This window comes from Equus przewalskii, chromosome 22, assembly GCF_037783145.1.
Source record: "Equus przewalskii isolate Varuska chromosome 22, EquPr2, whole genome shotgun sequence".
NCBI classification, from domain to species: domain Eukaryota; kingdom Metazoa; phylum Chordata; class Mammalia; order Perissodactyla; family Equidae; genus Equus; species Equus przewalskii.
In genome coordinates, this window is record NC_091852.1 from 43,317,282 (window position 1) to 43,333,859 (window position 16,578).

The window sequence follows — 16,578 nt, forward strand, 5'->3', positions numbered from 1 at the left end:
CCAAACCGGCCCTTTATTTGGGCTGCACTCCTGGTCTCTCTCCCTGGGGGAGGGGGTCTGCCGCACTCCACGGGGACAGAGAAGGAAGCAGATGAGCCTTCAGGAAGGCAGGGCCATCCCTTAGGAGTTGGATGTACTTAGTAGCGACTGTGCTGAGCCTTGGCTCCGGAGGGTTACCACCAGCTTCCTGTTTCCACCTTAAGGGCCCAGGCTAGGCTCTTGCAGCACACATACTTCAGAAATCCCAGTTTATTTATTTTTAAAAATAATTTCTAATTTTTCAAAGTAATTCATGGACATAATTAAAACATCAAATAGAATCAAAGGCTCGTGTGCAAAGAACAGCAGTCCCCCGCTCCACCCCTCCTCCTCCCGGTCCTGCTTCCCATAGGAAGGGGCTGGCTAAATCTCCTTAAGCGATTTCTTAGAATAGATACTTCCATGTTTCTAAATCAATGGTTCTCAAACATTCGTGTCCATCAGAATCACCTGAAGAGCTTGTTAAAAAAGATTTCTGGGCTCCATCCCCAGCATTTCAGATTCAATAGGTTCAGGTTGGGTGTAGGGCTCAAGAGTCTGCATTTCTAGAAAGTTCCCAAGTGATGTTTGATGTTGCTGGTCCTGGGTCCAGACATTCTAAATAATATATGTAGGAGTATTTCTTGATTGATGTTAGTCAGTGTTGATTGACCTTCTATTGTGTTAATCGAGGAGCCCTTGAATTCGTGAAGCTTTCTTGATGCTAACCTGGACCCCAGCTCTCTGAGACCAGGTACTCTCCTCTGAAACGTTAGAGTGATCCCTTGTAAAGTTCTCTTTTCTAGTGTCCACTGGGTATGATTATTCTGTTACTATCTCCTGGTCAGCGCTTTATAGTTTCAACTTCACATATATTTAATTCTCACTACCTTGGAGGGTAAGAATTATCATCTTCCTCATTTTACAGATGGAAAAGTAGAGTCTCAGAGTGGTTAATAACTTGCCCATAGTGATGCATCTTATGCATCACCATACTAGATCTTCAGACTTGATACCCTTTTGTTTGTCCAATTATTATTATTATTGTTTTTACCTAGGAGCCCACAGGCACTATTTCCTTATCCCATTTGATAAATTTTCCTACTTTTAGTCCATTTACCAAAGGCAGAAGGATACGGAATGACGCAGTGAGAGACGAGGAATAGCATCTAGCTCTCCTGCAGGGGTTGTGTTCTCCTCGCAGAGACCCCCCTTGACACACCTACCTAGCTTTCATCTGACCAGCAGTATCCTTAAAGAACCAAATGGACTCAAGAGCTACTCTGGCACTCGTAGGAGCATTGCACAAGGCAGAAATGGCTTCCTGGGACCCCACCGGGTGGTGAATACAAAAAATAGCAGTTAGAGGGTCCAGAGATCTCCATGGCTCTGATCAAAGCTGTCCCCAATACGTTGTCAGGTTGCTGCTACAAAGGCAAATGGTAGTTAATTCTCTCTCTGGCCAGTTTTGATGAATCCAAAAGGGAAGGTCATAGTCGGACTCAGATGGAAAGTATTTACGAAACAGAACATAAAACACTTCACAGACCCACGCTGCACTGTCTTCAGCCCTCAGAATATGTTCCAGCCAGGATGTATTTAGAAGTCTCTTGGAATATTTCAAAGTAGTTCTCAGGGCTGGGCGGGAAGGGAATTCTTGAAGGCTCTTTTTTTCCCATCATTTGAATTTTGCTGATGTTTGTTTTTTAATTCATCTCTGGCAGTTGCACTATTTATATTTGGGTTGATTGAGTAGTGAAGGCCTGGGAGGTCAGGGGGGAGGGAAGAGAACACATCTGAACACATGGCAGAAAGAGGGCAGGTAGGGAGGGGTGAAGGGCAAATCATGTTCCCAGAGGGAAGGAAGAAGGGAAAGGCCCATTTATCAAGTTACTCCGCCATCCTAGGCCCAGGCTTAGGCTTACGTGCGTGCTCCAAAACATCATCCCTCTGCTCTTCTTTGTCATCGTAAGTGTGCCTAACCACCCTGGGGGGCTTATTCTGGAATTTAAACTTTAGAGATGAGCAAAAGGAGTTGACATCACTGCTCTCAATTTGCAAAGGTTACAGAGAAAGGACCAATAAGACCTTTAGCAAAATGCCAAGCAAATCGCTGGACCTGGTTGCTGGTTCTCCCTAGTCTAAGAGAAGTCAGAGCTGGCCCGTGAGAGTCGCTCTCCTGGTGGATGGACAGACTTCCTCTCACTTCCAACGAAGAGTTAGAGCAGTGTTTCTCAAACTTGTTTGTTTGTTGTTTAAATTACCACCCCCAAAAGAGCTTTCTAGATATTTTTGTCTTTAGGGCAGAATGTCTATTTTGTCCTAATGTCTCTCTGCCATGAATTTTAATACCACAAATCTGTTCTATATTGTGGCCCTTCCTAAACCATTGCAATATCTAAAATTTTCTCATACCCAAGAACCAATTTTTAATTGATTTTAATTGAATAATGTCCCCCTTGAGACTGCATAAGTTAGAGGATCTTTCTTCTATGTTTTGAAAATACTTCATATCTGGAATTTAAAAATAGATTTACTGTTATTTACTGAAAACAAACATTCCTCCTCTGTCTGTTGACACAAGATAAGACATCTTAGGAAGGAGGGAAGAGAAGGAAGGAGGGAGGTAACGCTAATAGAGCCCCATTTTCTCATTTACCCCTCCTGAGTCTGGAGGATGAGTGTTACATGTGAACTGGGAGAGGTTGTGAATTTTCCCAAGACCACAGAACTAAAGCAGCATGCCCCTGTCTCTTTGATTTCAAAACCTATAGTGTTTCCGTTCAGTTACCTCTGCAGTAGCCCAGGTTCTTCTGGGTAATTATGACCAGGCAGCTGTGGTTGTAGCCAATCCCTCAATGTGATCAGAGCGGGGCCAGGCCTGGCCCTACCGTCACAGCTGCTATGATGTCTGAAATTCTCCTTGCCAGGGGGAAGTAACCCCAAAATCGCTTTAAAATGTATTGCTCAGAGTAGTGAGAGAAACCCTAAAAACTCAGGAACCCCACAACCTCAGGAAATGCACTGGTTTCATTTTTATCAGTTTCCTCCCTTTCACCACTTATAGACATGACTTTTACCAAGTTCCAATCAGAGTTTTTTCTCATGTATTATAAATATTTTTATTGGGCTTCCATCCTTCTCCCAATTATCTATTTCAATCTATTGGATGGCTATATCACAATTTATTAAAGCATGTCCCTATTTTGAGCCTTTAGATTTCTTCCAGTTGTTTGTTATTATAAATAATGCTGTAATGAACATCTTCATGCACCTAGGTTTTTCTCTTCCTTTACATTATTTATTCAGATATTACAGGGCCAAAGTATATGTAATTTCTAGGACTCTTGAAAAATATTCCCAAACTATTCTCCAAAGGAGTTGTATTCCTATATTATAATTATTCAAACTACGTGTTAGAATTTTTTTAAAGATTTGCAATTTTGGTAGAAAAAAATATGGCTACCAGCTTGTGTTTCTTTGATAGCTTGTGAAGTTGTGTATTATTCTAGAAGCCAAGGTGACTCTGTGAAGCTGACCTTTGGGGCTGTTACCTTCCACCTATGTAAAAATAATGATCTTTCTGGTCTCTCCCAGGTCTTCCTCCTCCAAGGGGTCTCAGTCTCCTACCGAAAAGTCAGACCACTCTAAATTTGACCTGGCAACCAATATTTCCAAACTCAGAAGATGACTTTTATGTGGAAGTGGAGAGGAGGTCTGTGCAAGTGAATAGTGATCAGCAGAATATTAAAGTGCCAGGCAACTTGACCTCGGTGCTGCTTAACAATTTACACCCCAGGGAGCAGTACGTAGTCCGAGCCAGAGTCAACACCAAGGCCCAGGGGGAATGGAGTGAAGATCTCACCGCTTGGACCCTCAGCGACGGTAAGTGGCTTCTCCTGCCCCTTCTTGCCTGAACATTTGGCTACTGCCACGTGGACTTAGCTACCAGCACTTCAAGACTGTTCATTAGAAATTGTAAAAGGCTAATTAGTGCCCCCATCCCAACACATCAAATCCTTTTAATAACCTGCAATATATAAGAAAGCGCCATGTATTTGAATTTGCAATAATTCAGGCAGGACTGCACTAAAATTTACCTTTCTGTCATATGGAGGTACTTATTAAATAATTTAATAACATGGATAAAGTTTTCTAGGGCTTGTTCAATCTGTTCCAGGACAGTTTTCAGGACTGTCATGTATCTACACGAACATGGATGCCAATTCATTATAGATGAGCCTTTCCTAATGTCAAAAGCCAAATAACTTTGCTTAAAAAAAAAATCTTTTTAACAGACAATTCTTGGAGCTACAATATATATTTAAGAGTAATCAGACCACTTTTCTTTCAAAACATTCTGTAATTCAGGCTTTTCTCAATTTTAGATTGGTCATTTAAAATTAGTTGGAACTTCTTGGGTTTCTTTGTAGCAGTGAAAGTTTTTTCATCATTGAGCAGAGAGTTCTTTTTTGATTGACTGCATTAGAACTGTGTCTTTGCATTTTTGAGCCCTTGGAAAGACTAGATATTTCTTGGCCCCACCAACTACCTCTTGAGTCAGGATCGTGTGGTCCCTTCCGAGCGCCCCCCGTCTGAGGCTCTCTTCTGCAGCTGTGTCTCTATTTCCTCAGTGACAGGTGGAGAAACTGGCTCACTGTTTCTCCAGCTACTCTATTCTGGTAGCAGTGACATGCGGAAGTCTCCACTGTTTTGTCAGTGTTTGGAGATTCTTCATTATTTTTCAAAATTCTGTGGAATTTAAAAGTTACTGAATGGTGCAGAGGATAATACAACAAACACTCACATTCCTACCACCCAGAATTACCAACTGTTAACATTTTCTCATATTTGCTTCCAGCCTTTTTGTTGATTTGTGGGAGTAATAACACAATACAGATCCAGTCATGTGCCTCATGACAACATTTCAGTCAATGTCAGACTGCATATGTGATGGTGGTCCTGTAAGAAAGTACCATGTAGCCTAGGTGCAGAGTAGGCTATTCCATCTAGGTTTGTATAAGTACACTTTATGGTGGTTGCACAATGACAAAGTTGCCTAACAATGCATTTCTTAGAATATACGTCCCCTTAGAATGTAAATAACCCACCCCCTATTCAAATACATGATTATATACATTATCCTCATCATTAAGCAATGTATGACTGTATATTAAATCCCCTTTGGCCATCATCCCTACTCTAATTCTATTCTTCTCTCCCCAGAGACAACTAAAATTGTTTGTTAGGTATCTTTCCATTCAATGTCGTATAATTTTAATACATTATATACATCCATAAATGTACATATATACATATTATTCTTCCTCTTGCTTTTGTGAATAAACATTATGATTTTTATCTATCTATGTTAATTTATTTAGATCTGATTAGATCTAATTTGTTTAGATGTGCTTTTTGGACTTCTGCATAATATTCTATGTTATGAACATAGTATCTTATATATCCATTCCCTTTTAGCTGGACATTTAGGTTATTTTCTTTTTTTTCACTATCACAAACAAAAATGCAATGGCCGTCCTTATACATGCCTCCATGTGCAGAGGTGTGAGGGCTTTTCTAGGGAGCACGTCCAGAAGAGGAACTGATGGGCTGTTACCCTCTAAAGTGGCTATTCAATGTGTACCATGTCCAGGAGTATATGAGAGTACCATTTTTCCCTACATCCATCTCTGTATCTCTCTCCTGTTCCTATATCTGTATCACTTGATATGGTCAGACCATTTTATTTTTGTCAATCTCAAAGATAAAAAATGATGCCTCACGGTTAATTTCAATTTTCATTTCCCTGATAACTGGCAAGGTTGAGCATCTTTTCTTGGGCATTTTGTTGGGCAGTTCGATTTCCTCATTTGATAGATTTGTTGATAAACTTTGCACATTTGCTAATGATTGTCTTTTCTTACTGATTTGTAAAATTGTTTATACAGTTTGGACACTAATCTTATTATATATATTGCAAGTAAATTCTCCTAATCTCTTTATTTTTTGTGGTATCTTTTACCCTACAGATAGTTTACATTTTGATGTAATCAGACCTGTGAATATTTACCTCTGTGGTTTGTACTTTTTATGTTTTGGAATTATTCCCTGTTTTGGAATTATTTGCTGTTTTAGAATTATTCCCTGATTTGGAATTATGACCCCAAGGTCATAAATATACTGTCTGTATTTTTTTCTGCTAGTTCTAGTGTTTTGTTTTTGCATATTTAGGTCTCCAAATATAGGGATGTTATTTTGGGGTATGGTGTAAATATTTTAACCTTTTTTGTTTTAATCTTATTTATTCACATATGGCAAACCCAATGCCACACACTGAATAGTGACTTGTGATGCTTTCTGTATCAGATGCCAAGTTCTCATATTGGTTTTGCATCTATTTCTGGGCACTCTGTTCTTTTCCATTGATGTGTGTGTGTTCCTGCACCATTTCCAACCTCTTTAAATTACTATAGATTTATTAAATGTCGTGATAACAGTAGGGTGAATCACTACTTTCTTTTCCAAAGTTGTCTTAGATGTTCATTCACTATAAGCACTGTAAGTTTTACCCTCATTAGAATTAAATATCAAACTATTAAATATTGAACTATCAAAATCACATCATCAGAATCATATTTATAGGATTAAATGAAAACCAGGTAGTAGTCACTGAAAGAGGGAGGTTGAGTGGAGTTTGACTAGGGGGAGGATTGTGCTGGTGGTGGTGGTAGAGATGCTGAGATCGGCAGGGGAGGAGCCCGTCCCTACAGGGTCAGGAAATTACGGCAAGGAGGTTGTGGATGAGAACATTTCAGTCTTAACTGATACATTTGTTAATATACTATGTTGTCATTGGCTGATCTTGCATATAGGTTGTTCAGAAATAAAATTAATGCTTTTAGTTACAAAGTTTATGTTAATGTCCAGCCTAGCAATTCCAACTGGACCAAGTGTAAGGAGTGGAATGAATTAGATTTGGTATATGGTCCCAAACATAGGTAAAAAATAATACATGTGTATAATGTGTTCCTGTCTATGTGTATGCAGAGTATCTCGTTTGATACAATGACTTTATGAAGAAAGTAGAGTCGGAATTATCATGACATTTAGCAGATGAGGAACCTGAGGCACAAAGAAGGATCAGTCACTGACCAAAGGTGTACAGCTAGTAAATTGTGGGCTAGGACTCTCAATCACATTTCAGTTCTATGTTTTGTTTGTTCTTGCCAAACCATGCTACCCATTTGTCTCTTTGAACGGGCAACCGACAGCTTCAAAGCAAGGTCGGTTCTTGGAGAAGCTCCTCTCACAGGCGTATCCCACTTCCAAATCGTTTACAATCTGATTAGCATCTGCTAAAGTGTTTTAGAAACAACTTTAGAGTTACTGGGGGACCTGATAAAATGTAGATTATCAGGCTCAGTCTCACTGAATCTGAATCAGACGTCCACTGAGCTATCCCAAAGGGTGACTGCTTTTAGGCATAAACTGGATAAATTGGCACATGCAAATTTATGATTTTTAGTTGGCACCAAAATTATATTAATTATTCTTCCAGCAGGTGTCTGCAAGGCACTGCTTCTTTTTGTGACAGGCTTGGAATCCCACTGGTTTATGAAGGTGAATTTTTTTTGAGGCACTGCTATACAAATATTAAATATATGTTCATAGTAATCTGAAGATGTTAATATTCCTAATATTCTGTAATCTCCTTGTGGAAAGGAAGGTTGTTTTATATTTTTGTGAGGATATACAAAAGCTTGGTACTGGATGCAAAGGAAGTTAAGATATTATACTGTTGATTAATTGTGATTTTGGATAATTTACCACCTGTTAGACATAGAAAATGACAATCAGATTTGGAGGGCTCAAAATCCAGTACCTAATTCTCATAAATTGCCACAGTTACCTAAGGAGTATGATATGGGGAATCAACATCATGGAAAGAGGAAATTTAGAATGAAGAAGAATCTCTGAGAATTGAGAATAGAAAGAATGTACGTTAAAACATTTCCAGAAGGTTCTAATTTGCTTATAAGCAGTAACTTTCATATGGCGTGAAGTGGCCTGGCTCTGCTACTTGCTTATCAGGACAGTACAAGTCCCTTACGTTTTTGAAGTGTTAGTTTCCTCATCTCTAGGAATTTGAATAATTAAAAATCTCAGCCTTGCTTACCTCCCTGCCTGTGTGGTTATGAGGGTCAAGAGAGAGCCTGCATTTGGAAGCAGCTTGTAAACAGCCTCACAAATGTAAGCTCCAGTTACTATCAAGGGCAAGACTGTGGGTTCATTCTTTCCTTGAGTCCCATAGCTTTAGGCTCTGTGGAGTCACAGAGTTCCCTTCCAGCCGGTACCCTTTATCGGGAAGGAATTTGAGTGCAGAGATGATTCTGCATGCCGTCTTCATCTGGAACACCTCCAAGCACCTCTCTCTCTTCCTCCCTATGCCCCTGAACGGAATGTTCTCTTTTTCCCAAATCCTTACAGCACTTTGTCAACTAGATGCTTAACCAGTTTCTTATGTATACTCTGACTTGCTAGTGCTCCATAAATGTGCTTAGCGCAAGGATAGGCCACATGGGACAGTGGCTAAGACAGTGGCCCATGCCGTCAGACTGCCAGGAGTCGAGTCCTATTTCTTCTACTTAATAGCCGTGTGACCTTGGCCAAGTCCCTTAACCTTTCTGGGCCTCCATACCTGTGGTAAGATTGTTAAGAAGAGGAAATGAGTTACTACATGGAAGGGCCTATAGAAATGTCGGCTCTTGTAATCTTTCTATCCTTCCCAGCACCAAGAACAGGGTAATGTAGATTTTTGGAGTAACAATTTCTGAGGCCTTTATTTAGTGTAATTTGATGCAAATACGTGATATATGTGTTGCCATTTTCGCATCTTGTGCCATTCTGTTGACTCTGCAGGAGTCCGCTACCAACTGCTTGGAAGTACCATCTGAGAAAGCGTCTGTTAGCCATTCGTGGTTTACGAGCTCACATTACCTCTCTCTCAGAAGCATGATGATCTAAGAGGCGGTAGTACATCTGAAGTGAAATACTGTTTTTTTTTTTAAATTTCCAGTTCTCCCTCCTCAACCAGGAAACATCAAGATTTCCAACATCACAGACTCCTCTGCCGTGGTCTCTTGGACCATCTTGGATGGCTATTCTATTTCTTCTGTTATCATCCGTTACAAAGTTCAGGGCAAGAATGAAGACCAGCACATTGATGTGAAAATCAAGAATGCCACCATCACCCAGTATCAGCTCAAGGGCCTAGAGCCCGAAACAGCTTACCAGGTGGACATTTTTGCAGAGAACAACATAGGGTCAAGCCACCCAGAGCTTTCTCATGAACTGACGACACTCTCCAAATCTCAAGGTTGGTGGAGTGGACAGGTATTTCCATATTTCTGGAGAGTATCAGCAAAGCCCCATTGTCAAGATATTTACTCCCTATTCGTATCATGTGACGTATTTCATTTGTCCTAACAGGCTTTACCCTCTCTAGATTAGGTCCTTAAAATGAAAAAGCCCTGAGAAGCATACCCTGTGGATCCATCTTCCATTATTGAACCATAGACCAAAGTAGCCTATCAGCAGCCCCCATCCAGCCATTGCAGCTCCGAGGAATATGAATTTGACCCTGCTTCGTGGAGGTTGGCCTGTGCAGGTGCTTCAATGGGAGGCTCCAAGAACACTCTCCATACCTTCACAAAAATCAACTCCTCTTTTAGCTTGGATGACACCATGCTATCCTGAGTTTTCTTTTACTTTTCAGATCCAGGTTATTACGTCTCCACATCCACCGCTAACCCCTCACCCCAGAGAGAGTAAGCTCTTTGAGACAGATAGAGACCCCTCAGGGTGCCGAGCCCACGATGCTCAGTAATTGTGATGGAGAAAACCTGTTGAACGTAATTAAGTGAACGAGGGCCTGGGGTGGACGGGACGGCAGCACGTGGAAGGCCTTCCTGCCCTTCCAAGTCTGTCTGAAATGGCATCTCCCAGCCCTCTGCACTGTGCCACGTGTGCAAGAGAATGTAGAGAGCGGGACATCAGAGAAAAACAGCGAGTTTTGCAAATTTATAATTTGGACTAGGGTCTATTTTTACAGAAAATTTTGTAGCACTAAAAACTTCTGAGTTCTCTTGAGGGTTATCTGAGGCTTAAGAAATAAAATCACACAAGCTCTGTTTTCAGGGCTGACCCTTTGGAACACTTTTGAAAGGTCGAAGGGATGATGAGTCCGCCAACTACAGAACATCGTAGTTTTCAGATCACATGCTTAATAAATGCATCATTTTTATAGTTACTTGTGTTTGGGTAAAATGTATACAGGCCCTAAATCCAAGCTATACATAAAATACAAACAGAAAAATTTAAAAACAAAACAGGACAAAACAAAAAACCCTCACCATTCCTTTCCAGATGTCTCCTTATGCACACATGTGTGGAGACAGAAGGAAAGATAGAAAGTCACAAAAGAATCCTTGTAAGAAGATGAGATTATGCTCTACATCCTGTTTTTCATAAAAATATATCTAATTTCATTTTATTTGAATTTAAATAAGGCAAAGAAGTAGAAGGATTAGACCATAGTCTTTAATAGTTGATTTTGACCTAAGCCCTAAACTTAATGGTTTTTCTCTTCCGTCATTTTTTCCTTCCTTCTTCCCTTCCTTCTCCCATTGGTATCCTCAGATTTTCTCCATCAGCTCTTTAAAACAAGAAAAAATCTAAAACAAAATATCTTACGGACTCCAAGCTCTTAGCATCCTAGAACTTCAACACTTTTCTAGGTGGGGAAATTGTGCAGGGAGATTTAGTCACTTTCCCAAAGTCCCATATCTAATAAGTCAGTCACTCTCACTGTTGCTAGACAAGGTGCATCTGCTTGGGCCTCTACTTGGAAGTAGAAGTTGAACTAATCATTAGCACATTGCCGTTTAAAAAGCATTCTTGCACATTTTTTTTTTTTTAAATCTTGTAACAACCCCTGAGTCAGACTCACCTGCACTGAGTTTCAGAAAATAATTGAGCATCCCCAGGTCACCTAGCAATTAGGTGGCAGAACTAGAGCTGCCGCTACACCGCAACTTCTCCCAAAGATGGTCTTGGCCTCTCTTTCTACCTAAACTAACCCGCTTCTCCCGTGTTCCCCTGCACAGCACCCGCAGACCTCGGAGGCGGGAAGATGCTGCTTATAGCCATCCTTGGCTCGGCGGGAATGACTTGCCTGACGGTGCTGTTGGCCTTTCTGATCATGTTGCAACTGAAGAGGGCAAATGTCCAAAGGAGAATGGCCCAAGCCTTCCAAAACGGGGTATGTGTCATCATCCTACTAGCTCATGAGGGCGAGTCCGCATACATGCAGAACCTCCGCTGCAGGATGTGGACCAGGAAATTTACTTGTAAAGCAAGCAGTTCTTAGGCAAGTCTCATCTTCCCTTTGGCTTCCATTGTGAAAGGGGAGATAAGAAGCATGACTATATAATTTCTTGTCCAAACTGAAACAATTTTGAGAGTGAAAAGGTTTCTTTAATTATGCAGGAAACTAGACCTAACACAGGCCTGTTGTCCCACCCAAATGAGACGTATGATCATCCTAGTGATGTCACCAGATAGTAATCTTGCCATATAAAGAAGTGAACATTTTTGGTGGGGAAGGACATTGAGGGTAAGCAGACCTCAGTGTGATGTGTAGTGATGTGCTGTGCTGGACAAGTTTCCGGTTCCCATTTCCTACATCTAATATCTCCCTCAAGCCTGTCATACCGCATATATTTATAAGAACCATGTATACCTGGTGTATCTCCCATTCCTGTGAACCTTTGGTCTGCAGTCACGGCTCATGGCACTTGGCAGTGCCTCATTCTTTCATCTGGGAATTTGACCAGTAGCAAAGGTCCACAAAATCATACTTGACCAAAAGGCACCCCTTTGGCGTCCTTTTGGTATACGACAGCCTGAACGTTTCTCTAGTTTGTGGTTTCAGGCTCTGTACAATTAGTTTGCACCTGACTTTATCGATTCTGTAGATAAAACATTGAGTACAATGACATGGTCCACTGGTGTATACCTTGCTGTACACAAGTCCCCAAGACCCCCCTCAGTTTAGGACAAGGGGAGATTTGTTATCTGACTTCACGCCAGAGCTGGATCACCTTGGGCTGTCACTGGAGAGGAAGGACCACGAGGGGGTTAGGAGTGCTGGAGCTCATCCTCACACCCGGGCTTTGTCATAATTCCATCAGCAGTCACTTCAACTTGGGAGAAAAGGAGACACTGTGAGGGCTTTGCTCTAAGCGTCAGTCATTCTGGACCAGAGGCTGCTCCAGAGTGGGCTTGAGAGAGTCTAAGCTTTAGGACAAGCCAGAGAGAGTGAGTGAGAGCCAAGAATAGACCAAGGTGATGCCAGGAAAGCTCTCACTGAGGCACGTCCTATGACTCCAGAGATAGGATCCTCAAGTTCTTTCTGAAACCAGGACTGAACATCTGCTCATTCCACAGCATAGTAGAAACTCAAGTGTGACTAACTTGGGTATGTGCCGTGCCATGGCACACGTGCTGGTATTCTGCCTTCCCTTGCCCTCTGCAGACATTGCTAATTGATTGTGGCATGCTTTCCACTGAGGCCTGAAACTGTGCCCATGTAGCTGTATGGACAGCCAGCTCATCAGAGGGGGCCTGTTAGATGACACCTATTTCCATCTTCATTCTAGAATTAGATATTTCTTTTTTTTGCCTAGTGTGGATACAAACCAGGAGGTATTATGCGCCTTCAAATTATGAAAAACACTGACATACAACAATGAAAAAATTATTTTTCCAGAGGGAAGAACCAGCTGTGCAGTTCAACTCAGGAACTCTGGCCCTGAACAGGAAGGCCAAAAACAACCCAGATCCTACAATTTATCCAGTGCTTGACTGGAATGACATCAAATTTCAAGACGTGATTGGGGAGGGCAATTTTGGCCAGGTTCTGAAAGCGCGCATTAAGAAGGACGGGTTGCGGATGGACGCTGCCATCAAGAGGATGAAAGGTCAGTGCTCGGCCACATCGAGTCAGCATTTCACTAGGGTGGGCAGAAAATCTGACTTCCTGTTGAATCTTTCCTCTAAGGTCTTATACTCTTTAAACAAAAAATTGGCATGCTGTGGGATGTAGCTGTTCTGTGCGACTGGAGGTGATGTTTCCTTTGAGGTCAGGCTGGGAGCGGTCAGGATGTAAACATGAAGGCACCAGCTATTTAAACACCACCGTCTTGATTCCTGGGGACATGAGGATGCAGATTCTCTGGCGCACGCCGCTGACTTTTGGGGGGCATTGTTCTCTTAATGCAGTGATTCTCAAAATGGAATATGCATGAATCACCTGGAAGGCTTGTTGCCCCCCGTCCCCCCCCCCAACAGTTTCTGATTCAGTAAGTCTGGGGGAGGGCCAGAGAATCTGCATTTCTAATTAGTTCCCAGGTGCTGCTGCTACTGAGGGTTCGGAGACCGTACTTTGCAAACCACTGCCTCCGTGGATTGTCTGCATCAAAATTCCTGGAGACCTTGTTGGAAATGCTTCTGCTCAGCTGCTTCTCCCTGTTCTGTTAGATTCAGATCTCGTAGTGAGGGCGCCCAGGGGAATCTGTGTTCTTAACAAGCTTTCTCAGTGATTCTTCTGTACACCGTACACTGTTTCAAGTTTGAAAACCATTGATCTAAGGTCCCAGGAATGAAACCTTTTCCAGTGTGTTCATTTCAAGACTGCTGGGTGCCCACCCATTTAACAATCCTGGGTGATAAACGTCTTCTGAGAAGGCAGAACGACTATGACTAGTCCCTGGCGGTGCTAGCCATCTCCTCTTCTGTGTGAAACAGCACTTCATGCACGGCTTGATGGTGAAGCGGCGCTGTCGCTTTTACAGCATCCCGACTTGGAAAGTGGTGTGTCAGAGCTGGGAAAGCTGTGAACTGCTATTGTCGGGCAGCTCACAATGAGGGCTCCCTGAGGTTGCTGATGGGGTTTCCTTCTTTTTGACTGCAATATCAAGCCAAAGATGAGAATGAACGCTGTGTCTTATGAAATCATCGCTGCTTTCTGCATTGTTAGAAAACACATCAGAAAACCAACAAAACAAAATATTATCTATGCTTAGAGATAGTAATATGTTTAAAACACACACACGCATGCACATACCCCGCCTTGTTTGCCAGCACGAAATCCCTTTTCTGTTTTGCTACTTTAGTCACAGGGAGTTTTGGGAGGCAGTAAGGAGAGCAAGAGGAGAGAGGGTATGACATCTTGTAAAATCAGTTTTTTGGGGATCTGACCTGAGCTGATTGTCTGTCTCATGCCCCTGTAAAGAGGTAAAATAGCTTCAAAGGGCTCCAGGGTAGGCAATGTCTGCAGGGACAGTAACACATCCCAAGGAGGGCAGTTACCAAAGTGCGGGGACAGCCTCATCATAAAGAACTTCATCTTTAAAATGCTCCCAAGGCATTGACCCTCAGGCTCCTGTAGTCCGAACGGGGTTCTCCAGTTGGAGCTGCTCACTAGTCAGTCTAGCGGGTCCCCTTAGCCCACGTGAAACGTTCCCACAATGTCCGAGCCTTTCAGGCATGCGCACGGCCGCCAGCACCCCGTCCCATCCACCCTGCCCCCAGTGTTATTTCTCTGCACAGTGTCATCGATGCAAGGCCGATCAGTCAGTCTGTGCATCACAGAGCCTTCTCTCCAGGCTGGCCGGTGCCTGGTCGTTCTCCCTCTGATCCGAGCGCTGGTGGAGAGATGGGATGACGGGAAGAGAAAGAGATACAGCTCAGTTTCTCGCTACCAAGCAAGTTCTATAAAAACGTCATCGGGATTTGAGTTTTTTAGCAGGGCTGATTTGTGAAAAAGCAGGTTAAAATTATAAATAAAGTGAGATGGATGCATTGTTGGTGATGTTTTACCGAAGCTTTGATTCTCTTCCTCAGCGTAGTTACCTCTGGATGGTAGCTTTAGCTGGTAGAGCTGGAGTCTCAAAGTGGAGGCAGCTCCGTCTCCACCAAGTCGTTCCCCTGGGCATTTGAGAGCTTAAACAGGAAAACTTCAGAGCAGTGGTTCTCGACGACAGGTGATTTTGTCCTGTGGGCGACATTTGGCAATGTCTGCACACGTTTTTGTTGGGCTACTGGTGTCTAGTGGGTAGAGGCCGGAGATGCACAGCATAGCCGCCAACAACAAAGGATCAGTCCAAGGCGTCCACAGTGCCACGCACTCTGTGTTAGAGTAATCTCTTTGACTCTATACAGTTTTCCAGACCTGACAGTGACTGAGTGCACCTGGAGGTCCTGGGGAGCAGGAGGGGACACTTGTTTCTGAAGAGGAGTAATGGAGAGGGGTCACAACTCTTGCCTTTCTTCCCAGAATACGCCTCCAAAGACGACCACAGGGACTTCGCGGGGGAACTGGAGGTTCTTTGTAAACTTGGACACCACCCCAACATCATCAATCTCTTAGGAGCGTGTGAACATCGTGGTAAGATGCCCTTTTCCTGCCAGAATATTTTTTTTTTTTGGAAACAAGCACCTTCCATATTGAAATCAGGAAAGAGAATAATCTTAAGAATGATACCTATTTTTTTAAGTCGCAGTTTCAATCTCAACGTCTAGTCCCATTTATAGATTGGGCCGTGGTTTGGTGTCTTTTTGGAGGTAGGTCCCAATGCTGGATCGTTTGCCCTGTGATGTGGTTCAGCTGTTACTGCCCAGAGGCATCCACGGCTCCTGCATGCCCCCATCCTTGCTGAGTCAGAGGCTTTCTCAGCCGCCACTAGAAGGTGGACAGGGGTAGCCCTCAGCGCCAGAGACAGTGAAGTGCATTGGTTCTTCTTAATTGCCTGTCTTCTTAATTTTCCTACAGACCCAAGAAACTGATACTCTGAATGTTAAATCCATGAATGCCAACAATCTACTGTACTATGAAAGCACTGGTGATGCTTAGGGTAAAATAATAATAACACTAATAAGTTTATATCTGACAGAGTGTTGCTTTTTTCCAAAATGATTTCCTGTACGATTACTTTGGAGCTTTAAAATGATCACATACTCTTAGGGGCCGGCCCGGTGGCTCAGCGGTTAAGTTCGCACGTTCTGCTTTGGTGGCCTGGGGTTTGCCAGTTCGGGTCCCGGGTGTGGACATGGCACCGCTTGGCACGCCATGCTGTGGTAGGTGTCCCATGTATAAAGTAGAGGAAGATGGGCACAGGTGTTAGCTCAGGGCCAGTCTTCCTCAGCAAAAAGAGGAGGACTGGCAGATGTTAGCTCAGGGCTAGTCTTCCTCAAAAAAAACCGATGACATACTCTTAAAGTTCAACTTATGTTATTAATTCAAATATTTATTGAGTACCTCTATAGGTTTACCTCTGCCTGCTACCTGGATTTATAATTCTGAATCTATGCTTCAACTTGATTTCTCATGGAAAAGTTTGCTCCCACAAAAAAGCTCCACACAGTAATTATTTACAAACTTGACAGCCTCTTGTTGACTTTGCGGCACAAACACCAACAATAGAAAAGAGACTACTT

At 42.6% G+C, this 16,578-nt stretch overlaps 1 protein-coding gene across 1 annotated transcript in view; it reads left to right on the forward strand.

Moving 5' to 3' along the window:
* Window positions 1-16,578, forward strand: part of TEK (TEK receptor tyrosine kinase) — a 104,585-nt gene that overhangs the window by 75,672 nt on the left and 12,335 nt on the right. The window contains exons 12-16 of the mRNA XM_008519059.2: window positions 3,616-3,903; window positions 9,098-9,397; window positions 11,187-11,341; window positions 12,851-13,061; window positions 15,419-15,529. Of these exons, the coding sequence (XP_008517281.1) occupies window positions 3,616-3,903; window positions 9,098-9,397; window positions 11,187-11,341; window positions 12,851-13,061; window positions 15,419-15,529 (1,065 nt within the window). The remainder of the gene's footprint in view (window positions 1-3,615; window positions 3,904-9,097; window positions 9,398-11,186; window positions 11,342-12,850; window positions 13,062-15,418; window positions 15,530-16,578) is intronic.